Source organism: Salvelinus namaycush, unplaced genomic scaffold (assembly GCF_016432855.1).
Source record: "Salvelinus namaycush isolate Seneca unplaced genomic scaffold, SaNama_1.0 Scaffold4005, whole genome shotgun sequence".
Lineage (NCBI taxonomy): Eukaryota > Metazoa > Chordata > Actinopteri > Salmoniformes > Salmonidae > Salvelinus > Salvelinus namaycush.
In genome coordinates, this window is record NW_024061015.1 from 1,840 (window position 1) to 17,833 (window position 15,994).

A 15,994-nucleotide genomic window follows, 5' to 3' on the forward strand; every position below is an offset into this window, starting at 1 on the left:
CGAGGTCAGTACAGGTGCATCACTACCTGTTCACCCCGCTATCATCCAGAAGGCGAGGTCAGTACAGGTGCATCACTACCTGTTCACCCCGCTATCATCCAGAAGGCGAGGTCAGTACAGGTGCATCACTGCCTGTTCACCCCGCTATCATCCAGAAGGCGAGGTCAGTACAGGTGCATCACTGCCTGTTCACCCCGCTATCATCCAGAAGGTGAGGTCAGTACAGGTGCATCACTGCCTGTTCACCCCGCTACCATCCAGAAGGCGAGGTCAGTACAGGTGCATCACTGCCTGTTCACCCCACTATCATCCAGAAGGCGAGGTCAGTACAGGTGCATCACTGCCTGTTCACCCTGCTATCATCCAGAAGGCGAGGTCAGTACAGGTGCATCACTACCTGTTCACCCCGCTATCATCCAGAAGGCGAGGTCAGTACAGGTGCATCAAAGCAGGGACCGAGAGACTGAAAAACAGCTTCTATCTCAAGGCCATCAGACTGTTAAACAGCCATCACTAACATTGAGTGGCCGCTGCCAACATACTGACTCAACTCCAGCCACTTTAATAATGGAAAAATGTATGTAATAAATCTATCACTAGCCACTTTAAATAACGCCACTTAATATAATGTTTACATACCCTACATGACTCATCTCATATGTATATGTATATACTGTACTCTATATCATCTACTGCATCTTGCCATCTTTATGTAATACATGTATCACTAGCCACTTTAAACTATGCCACTTCATATAACGACGTGTATAGCATCTCATCCCTGCGTGTGTCGTCTCTTCCATAAAGCACGCATACCCAGAAGCAACTGCCATTTACATAGGCTTTGAATGAAACCAGTTCATTTAGTAAATATAGCCTAAGGCCTGTACCTTATGTAACAATAGTATTAGTTAGCTTGTCCACTATAACAACAGGTTCAAGAGTAACCAGATAAACTTGCTTTGAAAATAAAACTACTTTCAACGCGCAGTAATCCCATGTCTATGAAACTATGAATTTGAGAGCGGTTACATTTCTCCAGCCCCTTCCCTCAGCTTTTTACCAAAAGAGGAGCAGGGGGGACACTTTGTTATTGTTTCTCCTGCTGATTGGCACTTTAAGAAGTTAAGACGCAGATTAAATACACACCAACATATGTTACAGATATAAATGTCCCATCACTCAGGGAATACACAGCATCCAGCACAGCAAACCACCAAATGTATTTTACAAAAGCCCCTTTTACATCAAAATAATAACCACAGTGGTTATAGAGGCTGCAACAGTTCAACACCTCAGGAGCAAATGTCAGATGGCTTTTCATAGCTGAGCATTACAAGGTTGAGAGACAGAGAGTCAAAACAGCAGGACTGGGAAAAGGTAGCACAGCCATTGAAAAGGGGAAAATCTGTGGTTAAAAAATTCTACTCCGATTCCCTTTATGGATGGGTGCATCTTTGAATTCGCTGTTGAATGGCCTGTACCCTCTCCATTTTTCACCAGCCCCGCTTCCCCAAAGTGATCGAAAGTATATCTTGACTCGCACTGTGATAATTGTGATTCTGAGCTCTCAGGTTCATACAGAGAGTTATGGTCTTCACTGATCTCACTGTCAGCTCCATCTGTGGTGTAGTAGTTGTGTGTGTGTGTGTGTGTGTGTGTGTGTGTGTGTGTGTGTGTGTGTGTGTGTGTGTGTGTGTGTGTGTGTGTGTGTTCCAGACATTGCTGCTGGTCCCCAGCCTGCGAGTGTGTGTGTGTTCCAGACCTTGCTGCTGGTGCCCAGCCTGCGAGTGTGTGCCAGACAGACGTCACTCCGCACCAGCAGCAGCAGGTCCTGTAGACCGTACAGTTTATACAGCAGGTTTCCTTCCTCTGGAGATGAATAGTCCTTCTCATCCTCAGCCCCCCCCATGAGATCATCACACAGCAGCCCTGGGGGAGGACATTAACATGTGACACAGCAGCCCGGGGGGGACATTAACATGTGACACAGCAGCCCTGGAGGGGGGGGACATTAACATGTAACACAGCAGCCTGGGGGGGGACACATTAACATGTAACACAGCAGCCCGGGGGGGACACATAACATGTAACACAGCAGCCTGGGGGGGGACACATTAACATGTAACACAGCAGCCCGGGGGGGACACATTAACATGTAACACAGCAGCCCGGGGGGGACACATAACATGTAACACAGCAGCCCTGGGGGGGACATTAACATGTAACACAGCAGCCCTGGGGGGGACACATTAACATATAACACAGCAGCCCGGGGGGGACACATTAACATGTAACACAGCAGCCCTGGGGGGGACATTAACACGTAACACAGCAGCCATGGGGGGGACATTAACATGTAACACAGCAGCCCGGGGGGGACACATTAACATGTAACACAGCAGCCCTGGGGGGGACATTAACATGTGACACAGCAGCCCGGGGGGGACATTAACATGTGACACAGCAGCCCTGGGGGAGGACATTAACATGTGACACAGCAGCCCGGGGGGGGACATTAACATGTGACACAGCAGCCCGGGGGGGACATTAACATGTGACACAGCAGCCCTGGAGGGGGGGGACATTAACATGTAACACAGCAGACTGGGGGGGGACACATTAACATGTAACACAGCAGCCCGGGGGGGACACATAACATGTAACACAGCAGCCTGGGGGGGACACATTAACATGTAACACAGCAGCCCTGGGGGGGACACATTAACATGTAACACAGCAGCCCGGGGGGGACACATAACATGTAACACAGCAGCCCTGGGGGGGACATTAACATGTAACACAGCAGCCCGGGGGGGACACATTAACATATAACACAGCAGCCCGGGGGGGACACATTAACATGTAACACAGCAGCCCTGGGGGGGACATTAACACGTAACACAGCAGCCATGGGGGGGACATTAACATGTAACACAGCAGCCCGGGGGGGACACATTAACATGTAACACAGCAGCCCTGGGGGGGACATTAACATGTGACACAGCAGCCCGGGGGGGACATTAACATGTGACACAGCAGCCCTGGGGGAGGACATTAACATGTGACACAGCAGCCCGGGGGGGGGACATTAACATGTGACACAGCAGCCCGGGGGGGACATTAACATGTGACACAGCAGCCCTGGAGGGGGGGGACATTAACATGTAACACAGCAGACTGGGGGGGGACACATTAACATGTAACACAGCAGCCCGGGGGGGACACATAACATGTAACACAGCAGCCTGGGGGGGACACATTAACATGTAACACAGCAGCCCTGGGGGGGACATTAACATGTAACACAGCAGCCCTGGGGGGGACATTAACATGTAACACAGCAGCCCGGGGGGGACACATTAACATGTAACACAGCAGCCCTGGGGGGGACATTAACATGTAACACAGCAGCCCGGGGGGGACACATAACATGTAACACAGCAGCCCTGGGGGGGACATTAACATGTAACACAGCAGCCCTGGGGGGGACATTAACATGTAACACAGCAGCCCGGGGGGGACACATTAACATGTAACACAGCAGCCCTGGGGGGGGACACATTAACATGTAACACAGCAGCCCTGGGGGGGACATTAACATGTAACACAGCAGCCCGGGGGGGACACATTAACATGTAACACAGCAGCCCTGGGGGGGACATTAACATGTAACACAGCAGCCCTGGGGGGGACATTAACATGTAACACAGCAGCCCTGGGGGGGACATTAACATGTAACACAGCAGCCCTGGGGGGGGACACATTAACATGTAACACAGCAGCCCTGGGGGGGACATTAACATGTAACACAGCAGCCCTGGGGGGGGACACATTAACATGTAACACAGCAGCCCTGGGGGGGACATTAACATGTAACACAGCAGCCCGGGGGGGACACATTAACATGTAACACAGCAGCCCGGGGGGGACACATAACATGTAACACAGCAGCCTGGGGGGGACACATTAACATGTAACACAGCAGCCCTGGGGGGGACATTAACATGTAACACAGCAGCCCTGGGGGGGACATTAACATGTAACACAGCAGCCCGGGGGGGACACATTAACATGTAACACAGCAGCCCTGGGGGGGGACACATTAACATGTAACACAGCAGCCCGGGGGGGACACATAACATGTAACACAGCAGCCCTGGGGGGGACATTAACATGTAACACAGCAGCCCGGGGGGGACACATTAACATGTAACACAGCAGCCCTGGGGGGGACATTAACATGTAACACAGCAGCCCTGGGGGGGACATTAACATGTAACACAGCAGCCCGGGGGGGACACATAACATGTAACACAGCAGCCCTGGGGGGGACATTAACATGTAACACAGCAGCCCGGGGGGGACACATTAACATGTAACACAGCAGCCCTGGGGGGGACACATTAACATGTAACACAGCAGCCCGGGGGGGACACATTAACATGTAACACAGCAGCCCTGGGGGGGACACATTAACATATAACACAGCAGCCCGGGGGGGACACATTAACATGTAACACAGCAGCCCTGGGGGGGACATTAACACGTAACACAGCAGCCCTGGGGGGGACATTAACATGTAACACAGCAGCCCGGGGGGGACACATTAACATGTAACACAGCAGCCCTGGGGGGGACATTAACATGTAACACAGCAGTCCTGGGGGGACACATTAACATGTAACACAGCAGTCCTGGGGGGACACATTAACATGTAACACAGCAGCCCTGGGGGGACACATTAACATGTAACACAGCAGTCCTGGGGGGACACATTAACATGTAACACAGCAGCCCTGGGGGGACACATTAACATGTAACACAGCAGTCCTGGGGGGACACATTAACATGTAACACAGCAGCCCTGGGGGGGACACATTAACATGTAACACATCCACAGCTATCATCATTACACACATACCATGCTACAGTCTCACATACTGAATATATTTGTATCTTTCTGTGTTGATGGTTAATACTAACGTTTTTGTTGTACAGTCTTCCTGTTGTCTATTGGTCCAGATTGAGAAGGGGCGTCGACATACGTCTCTCCATCCTGGGTACTCTCCAGGTAGTTGGACACACAGGGCTTCACCAGCGACTGGGGGTTTGGGTTGGAGAGGGGTTCTGCAGGCTGGAAGGAGCAGGGTCTGGCTGGATCCTGGGTGTTAGAGGGTTTGAGCATGGCCTTCTGCATGGCTAGGATCTGACCCAGCTGGTCACAGCCTCCTGGTACCTTAGCCTTCCTGGCCACTCTCCTTGTCCCAGTGGCGAGGGGTGGTGGTGAGGAGGCAGAGGGGGATCGGGGGGTGTCATGTTGATGTGTTGGGGAGAGTTGGGTCACCGTGGTTGGGGGTAACCTGTTGGTGGTGGAGACTGGGATTACAGGGTCATCAATCACCAGGCGCTCGTCTTCTGAGTCTCCACCGGAGGATACCTGCTCCTCCTGTACAGAGCCAGGTTTCAGCTGATTGGCTGAAGGGACAGTAGCAGTCAATGATTGTTCAGCAGAGCTCCTCCGCTCTCTCCCCTCTGTCTCTGAAACCACCTTCGTGTTTGTCCATAAGTTCACCTCTTCGTCCTGAGTTCTGCTGGCCTTAGATACCTCCTTAACCAGGGCCCCACTGCACTGTTTAGACTTGGTTTGAGGCTGACTGACCGAGTCTTTCTGTAGATTATGGGTCTTCAGCCTCTTGGGGGACTGAGTCGTTTCTCCAAACGTTTCTAGGTCTGTGAGATCCAGTCCAAAGTCCAGACCAGAAGTCTCAAACGACACCAGCATCCTCTGGGAGCTCTCCTGTAGAGCACACACACTGAATTAGAGCTCTCCTGTAGAGCACACACTGAGTTAGAGCTCTCCTGTAGAGCACACACACTGAGTTAGAGCTCTCCTGTAGAGCACACACTGAGTTAGAGCTCTCCTGTAGAGCACACACACTGAATTAGAGCTCTCCTATAGAGCACACACTGAGTTAGAGCTCTCCTGTAGAGCACACACACTGAGTTAGAGCTCTCCTGTAGAGCACACACACTGAATTAGAGCTCTCCTATAGAGCACACACTGAGTTAGAGCTCTCCTATAGAGCACACACTGAGTTAGAGCTCTCCTGTAGAGCACACACTGAGTTAGAGCTCTCCTGTAGAGCACACACTGAGTTAGAGCTCTCCTGTAGAGCACACACACTGAGTTAGAGCTCTCCTGTAGAGCACACACTGAGTTAGAGCTCTCCTGTAGAGCACACACTGAGTTAGAGCTCTCCTGTAGAGCACACACACTGAATTAGAGCTCTTCTATAGAGCACACACTGAGTTAGAGCTCTCCTGTAGAGCACACACACTGAGTTAGAGCTCTCCTGTAGAGCACACACACTGAATTAGAGCTCTCCTATAGAGCACACACTGAGTTAGAGCTCTCCTATAGAGCACACACTGAGTTAGAGCTCTCCTATAGAGCACACACTGAGTTAGAGCTCTCCTGTAGAGCACACACACTGAGTTAGAGCTCTCCTATAGAGCACACACTGAGTTAGAGCTCTCCTATAGAGCACACACTGAGTTAGAGCTCTCCTGTAGAGCACACACTGAGTTAGAGCTCTCCTGTAGAGCACACACACTGAGTTAGAGCTCTCCTGTAGAGCACACACACTGAATTAGAGCTCTCCTGTAGAGCACACACTGAGTTAGAGCTCTCCTGTAGAGCACACACTGAGTTAGAGCTCTCCTGTAGAGCACACACTGAATTAGAGCTCTCCTGTAGAGCACACACTGAGTTAGAGCTCTCCTGTAGAGCACACACTGAGTTAGAGCTCTCCTATAGAGCACACACTGAGTTAGAGCTCTCCTGTAGAGCACACACTGAATTAGAGCTCTCCTGTAGAGCACACACTGAGTTAGAGCTCTCCTGTAGAGCACACACTGAGTTAGAGCTCTCCTGTAGAGCACACACTGAGTTAGAGCTCTCCTGTAGAGCACACACTGAGTTAGAGCTCTCCTGTAGAGCACACACTGAGTTAGAGCTCTCCTGTAGAGCAGACACACTGAGTTAGAGCTCTCCTGTAGAGCACACACTGAGTTAGAGCTCTCCTGTAGAGCAGACACACTGAGTTAGAGCTCTCCTGTAGAGCACACACTGAGTTAGAGCTCTCCTGTAGAGCAGACACACTGAGTTAGAGCTCTCCTGTAGAGCACACACACTGAATTAGATGTAGGGTTAAGGTCAGGATTAGGAGTTAGGGTACAGACAGATATGAGATGTAGGGTTAAGGTCAGGGTTAGGGGTTAGGGTACATACAGCTAGGAGATGTAGGGTTAAGGTCAGGGTTAGGGTACATACAGCTAGGAGATGTAGGGTTAAGGTCAGGGTTAGGGTACATACAGCTAGGAGATGTAGGGTTAAGGTCAGGGTTAGGGTACATACAGCTAGGAGATGTAGGGTTAAGGTCAGGATTAGGCTACATACAGCTAGGAGATGTAGGGTTAAGGTCAGGGTTAGGGTACATACAGCTAGGAGATGTAGGGTTAAGGTCAGGATTAGGCTACATACAGCTAGGAGATGTAGGGTTAAGGTCAGGATTAGGCTACATACAGCTAGGAGATGTAGGGTTAAGGTCAGGGTTAGGGTACATACAGCTAGGAGATGTAGGGTTAAGGTCAGGATTAGGCTACATACAGCTAGGAGATGTAGGGTTAAGGTCAGGATTAGGCTACATACAGCTAGGAGATGTAGGGTTAAGGTCAGGGTTAGGGTACATACAGCTAGGAGATGTAGGGTTAAGGTCAGGGTTAGGGTACATACAGCTAGGAGATGTAGGGTTAAGGTCAGGATTAGGCTACATACAGCTAGGAGATGTAGGGTTAAGGTCAGGATTAGGCTACATACAGCGGATAGTTGTTTGTTTATAGCTGGAGTCTCAGTCATGAGTTGGAAGACATTCTTGGTTCCAGTCTTGTTGACTGACAGCTTCATGCTCTCCTCATGGAACAGCAGACTCCTCTCTCTCACAGTCATCTCTGTCTGCAGCAGTGGAGGGTCGATGTACACCGTCTTACTCTGGCTACTGCCTGCAATACAGATACATTACAGGTCTGCTGGTCCACATCATGAAAACGAGTTTATTAAACAGATGTTACATTACAGGTCTGCTGGTCCACATCATGAAAACTAGTTTATTAAACAGATGTTGACTTTATGGCAGGTCTGAACATGGTAGATCTCTCATTGGACTGTTCAACGTTGGTCTGACCAATTGGAATCTATGCTTCAAAACAGTTTTGATCACCTGGACTGGGAAATGTTCCGGGTCACCTCTGGGAATAGTACAGACATATACACTGACTCTGTGACTGGGTTCACCAGGAAGTACATAGAGGATGTTGTTAAGAACTTATCCAAACCTAAAAACATGGATAGATGGCAGCATTCATGCAAAAGGAAAGTGTGAACCACCGCATTTAACCACGGCAAGGTGACTGGGAACATGGACGTGTACAAACAGACCAGCTATGACCTCTGTAAGGCAATCAAATAGGCACAAACGACAGCACAGGGACAAAGTGGAGCTGCAATTCAACGGCTCAGACACACAATATGTGGCAGGGAGTCCAGGCAATCACAGACAATAAAGGGAGAGCCAGCCACGTTGCGGACACCAACACCTCGCTCCCGTACAAGTTAAAGACCTTGTTCGCCCGCTTTGAGGAAAACACCACCTCGCTCCCGTACAAGTTAAAGACCTTGTTCGCCCGCTTTGAGGAAAACACCACCTCGCTCCCGTACAAGTTAAAGACCTTGTTCGCCCGCTTTGAGGAAAACACCACCTCGCTCCCGTACAAGTTAAAGACCTTGTTCGCCCGCTTTGAGGAAAACACCACCTCGCTCCCATACAAGTTAAAGACCTTGTTCGCCCGCTTTGAGGAAAACAACACCTCGCTCCCGTACAAGTTAAAGACCTTGTTCGCCCGCTTTGAGGAAAACACCACCTCGCTCCCGTACAAGTTAAAGACCTTGTTCGCCCGCTTTGAGGAAAACACCACCTCGCTCCCGTACAAGTTAAAGACCTTGTTCGCCCGCTTTGAGGAAAACACCACCGAGCCACCAACGCGGGCCCCGCCTCCCATGAAGACTGTGTGCTACGGATCTCTGTCGCTGACGTGAGTAAGTGATTTAAGCGTGTTAACCATCGCAAGGCTGCTGGCCCAGACGGTATCCAAAGCCACGTCCTCAGAGCATATGCAGACCAACTGGCTGGAGTGTTTATTGACATATTCAATCTCTCCAAATACCAGTCTGTTATCCCCACTTTCTTCAAGATATCCACCATTGTTTCTGTACCCAAGAAAGCAAAAGTAACTGAACTAAATGACTGTCGCCATGTAACACTCACTTCTGTCATCACAAATTGCTTTAAAAGGCTAGTTAAGGATCATATCAGCTCCACCTTACACGACACCCTAGATCTACTACAATTTGCATACCGCCCCAATAGATCCACGGGCATCGCAATCACCTTTGTAAAGCCCTATCCAACCTGGACAAGAGGAATACATATGTAAGAATGCTGTTCATTGACTACAGCTCAGCCGTCAACACCATAGTGCCCTACAAGTTCATCACTAAGCTCAGGGCCCTGGGTCTGAACTCCTCCTTGTGGAACTGGGTCCTGAACTTCCCGATGGTCCGTCCCCTGGAGCTGATCGTGGACTACAGGAGACAGCAGCGAGAGCACGCCCCCATCCACATCAACGGCGAGCAGTGGAGTGAGTCAAAGCGTCAAGTTCCTCGGCATGCACATCTGTGAGGACCTGAAATGTTCCCTTCACATCACCAGAGGCTAATTTCTCTTGGCCCCTAAGACCGTCACGAATTTCTACAGATGCATCATCGAGACCATTCTGTAGGACAGTATCACCACCTGGTATGGCAACTGCATCGTCCCCAACCGCAGGGCTCTTCAGCCCAACGCATCACCGGGGGCACACTGCCTGCCCTCCAAGACATCTACAGCACCCGGTGTCACAGGAAGGCCAAGAATCTCAAAAGACCACAGCCACCCGAGCCCCGGCCTGTACACCCCACTACCATCTAAATTGAAGGTGTACATTCGTAAATTCAGAGCGTTTCACTCTCGGGAACATTCAGAGAGTACACTGGACGATCTGGCAGAGGAGTAGGGTTGATCGGAGCATTCTGACCTAACAACAGCAGTCTGGCTAATGTTAATTAACTGGCTAATGTTGGCTAGCTGGATAGCTATTTCGCTTTTTTGCCAATGTTTACTGACACCGGCCATATTCAACGGGTGTTGAGCGTTCGTAAATTAGTCAGTTATTCTGCGCTCTGGCACACTCAGACGAGAGTGCTCTGAAATCGCAGTAGATAGCCGGAGCGAATTTACCAGCTACGTCTATCAACAGTTGTGGCAGTGACATCATAAACATTCTATTGAAATAGTTAATTGCATAATGGAGGCTTTTGTTTAGACATGTAGCTAATGAACCATAATCCCAACTCATAACGTTAATACCCTGCATGAATCTGCAGGTAGCTAACCAACCAGGTTCAATGTTAGCTAGCTAACATTAGGCTATAACTAGCAATGCAAATGGCTCTGAGATACAAATAATATTACTATACAGATCATACACGTAACGTTAGCTAGCTAGCCAGCCAGCTAACGTTAGCTAGCTAGCTAACAGGACACTAACTTGAAACAAAAACTGACAAAATTAGAAACATGTAATATCTGAAAATGTAGCTAACTAGAATCTCTTATCCGTATTCATGGATGGACACTTCTCCCTGTCACGGAAGCCATGGTTGCCCTTAGTTTGAAGATGTAATCCAGATCCTCGTGTTTTCTCATCAGACTCTAAATCCACTGATTTACAAACTCGGTCCTCCAGAAGGTGGAGAGCAACACTGATGCAGTTCTACTACGTGATGTCTTTCAAACAGCCGCGTTACAAAAGATTACCTGCACATACTGAGCAGCTCATATTAAAGACAGAAGCTCCCTGCATGGCAGACCAATCCAAACTCATCTCTTGGCATGTCCAGCCCATTCATTATCCCAGCCAATCATGGCTAGCAGGAAGGTTGCCAACTTTTTCCATGGCTAAACCAACTAGGCTCGTAATTTAACAACTGTATTGGTATTTACAGATGGCATACAAGTTTGTAATTAAGACACATGAAAGTTCACGTGTTCCAGAAGACAATTCTGCCAAAAAACACATTTTGATGAATAAAAAAGTTTACGTTGAAATGCCTCTCCTGTGAAGTAGTGCCGTGCAACATACGCCTAGTTTCCAAAAATGAGTCACAAATGTTTTGGTACCCTTCCCCAGGTCTGTACCTCGACACAAAAATTCCTTCGACCTCATGGCTTGGTTTTTGCTCTGACATGCACTGTCAACTGTGGGACATTATATAGACAGGTGTGTGCCTTTCCAAATCATGTCCAATCAATTGAATTTACCACAGATGGACACCAATCAAGTTGTAGAAACATCTCAAGGATGATCAATGGAAACAGGATGCACCTGAGCTCAATTTCGAGTTTCATAGCAAAGGGTCTGAATACTTATGTAAATAAGGTATCTGTTTTTTATTTTGAATACATTTGCAAACATTTCTAAAAACCTGTTTTTGCTTTATCATTATGGGGTATTGTATGTAAATTGCTGAGAGAAAAAAAGTATTTAATCCATCTTAGAATAAGGCTGTAACGTAACAAAATGTGGAAAAAGGGAAGGGGACTGAATACTTTCCGAACACACTGTAGCCACGTTATTACCTGGTACTTCCTGTATATAGCCACGTTATTACCTGGTACTTCCTGTATATAGCCACGTTATTACCTGGTACTTCCTGTATATAGCCATGGTATTATCTGGTACTCCCTGTATATAACCATGTTATTACCTGGTACTCCCTGTATATAGCCGCGTTATTACCTGGTGCCCCTGCATAGGCCGGGAGTCCTGCATATCGACTCAGGGCCGGTACTCCTGCATATCGACTCAGGGCCGGTACTCCAGCATATCGACTCAGTGCCGGTATTCCTGCATATCGACTCAGTACCGGTACTCCTGCATATCGACTCAGTGCCGGTACTCCTGCATATCGACTCAGTACCGGTACTCCTGCATATTGACTCAGTACCGGTACTCCATATTGACTCAGTACCGGTACTCCATATTGACTCAGTACCGGTACTCCATATTGACTCAGTACCGGTACTCCATATTGACTCAGTGCCGGTATTCCTTCATATTGACTCAGTACCGGTACTCCATATTGACTCAGTACCGGTACTCCATATTGACTCAGTGCCGGTATTCCTTCATATCGACTCAGTGCCGGTACTCCATATTGACTCAGTACCGGTACTCCTCCATATTGACTCAGTACCTGGTACTCCTGCATATCGACTCAGTGCCGGTACTCCTCCATATTGACTCAGTACCGGTACTCCATATTGACTCAGTACCGGTACTCCTCCATATCGACTCAGTACCTGGTACTCCTGCATATCGACTCAGTACCTGGTACTCCTGCATATCGACTCAGTACCTGGTACTCCTGCATATCGACTCAGTGCCGGTACTCCTGCATATCGACTCAGTGCCGGTACTCCTCCATATTGACTCAGTACCTGGTACTCCTGCATATCGACTCAGTACCTGGTACTCCTGCATATCGACTCAGTGCCGGTACTCCTGCATATCGACTCAGTGCCGGTACTCCTGCATATCGACTCAGTGCCGGTACTCCTCCATATTGACTCAGTACCGGTACTCCTGCATATTGACTCAGTACCGGTACTCCTCCATATTCACTCAGTGCCGGTACTCCTCCATATTGACTCAGTACCGGTACTCCTGCATATCGACTCAGTACCGGTAGTCCTGCATATTGACTCAGTACCGGTACTCCATATTGACTCAGTACCGGTACTGCTCCATATTGACTCAGTACCGGTACTCCATATTGACTCAGTACCGGTACTCCTGCATATTGACTCAGTACCTGGTACTCCTCCATATTGACTCAGTACCTGGTACTCCTGCATATTGACTCAGTACCTGGTACTCCTCCATATTGACTCAGTACCTGGTACTCCTCCATATTGACTCAGTACCGGTACTCCTGCATATTGACTCAGTGCCGGTACTCCATATTGACTCAGTACCGGTAGTCCTGCATATTGACTCAGTACCGGTACTCCTCCATATCGACTCAGTAACGGTACTCCTGCATATCGACTCAGTGCCGGTACTCCTGCATATCGACTCAGTACCGGTACTCCTGCATATCGACTCAGTGCCGGTACTCCTCCATATTGACTCAGTACCGGTACTCCTGCATATCGACTCAGTACCGGTACTCCTGCATATCGACTCAGTACCGGTACTCCTGCATATCGACTCAGTACCGGTACTCCTGCATATCGACTCAGTGCCGGTACTCCTGCATATCGACTCAGTGCCGGTACTCCTGCATATTGACTCAGTAACGGTACTCCATATTGACTCAGTAACGGTACTCCATATTGACTCAGTACCGGTACTCCTGCATATCGACTCAGTACCGGTACTCCTCCATATCGACTCAGTACCGGTACTCCTGCATATCGACTCAGTGCCGGTACTCCTGCATATCGACTCAGTGCCGGTACTCCTGTATATTGACTCAGTACCTGGTACTCCTCCATATTGACTCAGTACCGGTACTCCATATTGACTCAGTACCGGTACTCCTGCATATTGACTCAGTACCGGTACTCCTGCATATTGACTCAGTACCGGTACTCCTGCATATTGACTCAGTAACGGTACTCCATATTGACTCAGTACCGGTACTCCTGCATATCGACTCAGTGCCGGTACTCCTGCATATCGACTCAGTGCCGGTACTCCTGCATATCGACTCAGTGCCGGTACTCCTGCATATCGACTCAGTACCGGTACTCCTGCATATTGACTCAGTACCGGTACTCCATATTGACTCAGTACCGGTACTCCATATTGACTCAGTACCGGTACTCCTGCATATTGACTCAGTACCGGTACTCCTGCATATTGACTCAGTAACGGTACTCCATATTGACTCAGTAACGGTACTCCTCCATATTGACTCAGTACCGGTACTCCTGCATATAGCCTCGTTATTGTTATCTTATGGTGTTACTATTTCCTTTTTTTACTTTGCAAATATTTATTTTTAACTCTGCATTGTTGGTTAAAGGTTTGTAAGTAAGCATTTCACATTAAAGTCTACACCTGTTGTATTTGGCGCATGTGACAAATAAAATTTGCTTTGACAATATTGCCGACCGGTGGCTTTAAAGCCTCTCATTTGCCAATACAAAGCATCATCGATCCAGGGTTTATATACTGCACAGTACTGATCTCAACCCTTTGTGTTGAATAAATGTGCAGTTTTATAATGCTATTCTTAACATTTTGCCATGAGGCTGAGAGAAACTGTTGCAATTGTAAAGCAAATTTCCAGACATTTTGATATTATATGCTATCTGGGGAGCCCTGGTTAGGGTCAGGATGAGGGGTTAGGTTATATCCTACCTCTCCCAGGGTTAGGAATTAGGTTATATCCTACCTCTCCCAGGGTTAGGGTCAGGATGAGGGGTTAGGTTATATCCTACCTCTCCCAGGGTTAGGGTCAGGATGAGGGGTTAGGTTATATCCTACCTCTCCCAGGGTCAGGATGAGGGGTTAGGTTATATCCTACCTCTCCCAGGGTTAGGGTCAGGATGAGGGGTTAGGTTATATCCTACCTCTCCCAGGGTTAGGGTCAGGATGAGGGGTTAGGTTATATCCTACCTCTCCCAGGGTTAGGGTCAGGATGAGGGGTTAGGTTATATCCTACCTCTCCCAGGGTTGGTTTTGACCACTACAGGTAACTCCCAGGGATCAGTGAAGTCCGGACCGTGGTTGTCCAGCAGTCTGACCAGACTTTCTCTACTCAGGACAACATGGGGTTCATACCGACCACTCAGCTTCTCCGCATTACTGTCAGTACTGACGCCCTAAACGTGAAACAAATACCAACATTAGTGTGTAAAATGAGGACTAAGACATAACACTGTTTAGAAACATCAATGGAAGAGTGTTGCTGGAGTGTATTTAATAGTTCATATACAAAGGCCTCCCAAAGACTGAGTTCCAACCTGACAACAACCAATGGTGTCTCTCTTTGTTGTAGTAATTAAGAAGTCAAGCATCATTCTTACAGAGTGTGAGAGCTTGGCTTTCTTGACTGGAGGAATGTCTGATGAAACAGTCTCATAGTCAAATGCCAACTGTGCTTCATTAGGCACCACTTTGTGGTCTGTGATCACGACTTCGCCCTGCAGGCACACAGGAGGAGAAGACAGGTTCTGTGACTCAAGTACAAAGGATAACAGTTTATAGTACTACTATTATATAGAATACATTATTCTAGTATATCTCACCATAGTATAGTATTACAGTTATTTATAAACTGGGTGGTTCCAGCCCTGAATGCTAATTGGCTGACACCCGTGGTATATCAGACCGTATACCACGGGTATGACAAAACATTTATTTTTACTGCTCTAATTACTTTAGTAAACAGTTTATAATAGCAATAAGGCACCTCATGGGTTTGTGGTATATGGCCAATATACCACGGCTAATGGCTGTATCAAGGCACCCCGCGTTGTGTCGTGCTTAAGAACAGCCCTTAGCTGTGGTATATTGGCCATATACCACACCCCCGCATGGCTTATTGCTTAAATATAATATATTATTCTAGTATATCTCACCATAGTATTACTGTTAAATAGAATATATTATTCTAGTATATCTCACCATAGTATTACTGTTAAATAGAATATATTATTCTAGTATATCTCACCATAGTATTACTGTTAAATAGAATATATTATTCTAGTATATCTCACCAGTATTACTGTTAAATATAATATATTATTCTAGTATATCTCAC

General features: G+C 48.0%; 1 protein-coding gene across 1 annotated transcript; it reads right to left on the reverse strand.

The window, feature by feature from the left end:
• Positions 1-1,765: 1,765 nt before the first annotated feature.
• On the reverse strand, positions 1,766-15,374 carry ice2 (interactor of little elongator complex ELL subunit 2; the record flags this gene model as incomplete). Its single annotated transcript, XM_038986024.1, has 5 exons — positions 1,766-1,932; positions 4,987-5,800; positions 7,883-8,064; positions 14,894-15,053; positions 15,258-15,374. Coding segments are annotated over 5 exons (1,440 nt in total), but the record flags the coding sequence as incomplete, so codon positions are not given.
• Between the last annotated feature and the right edge of the window lie 620 nt (positions 15,375-15,994).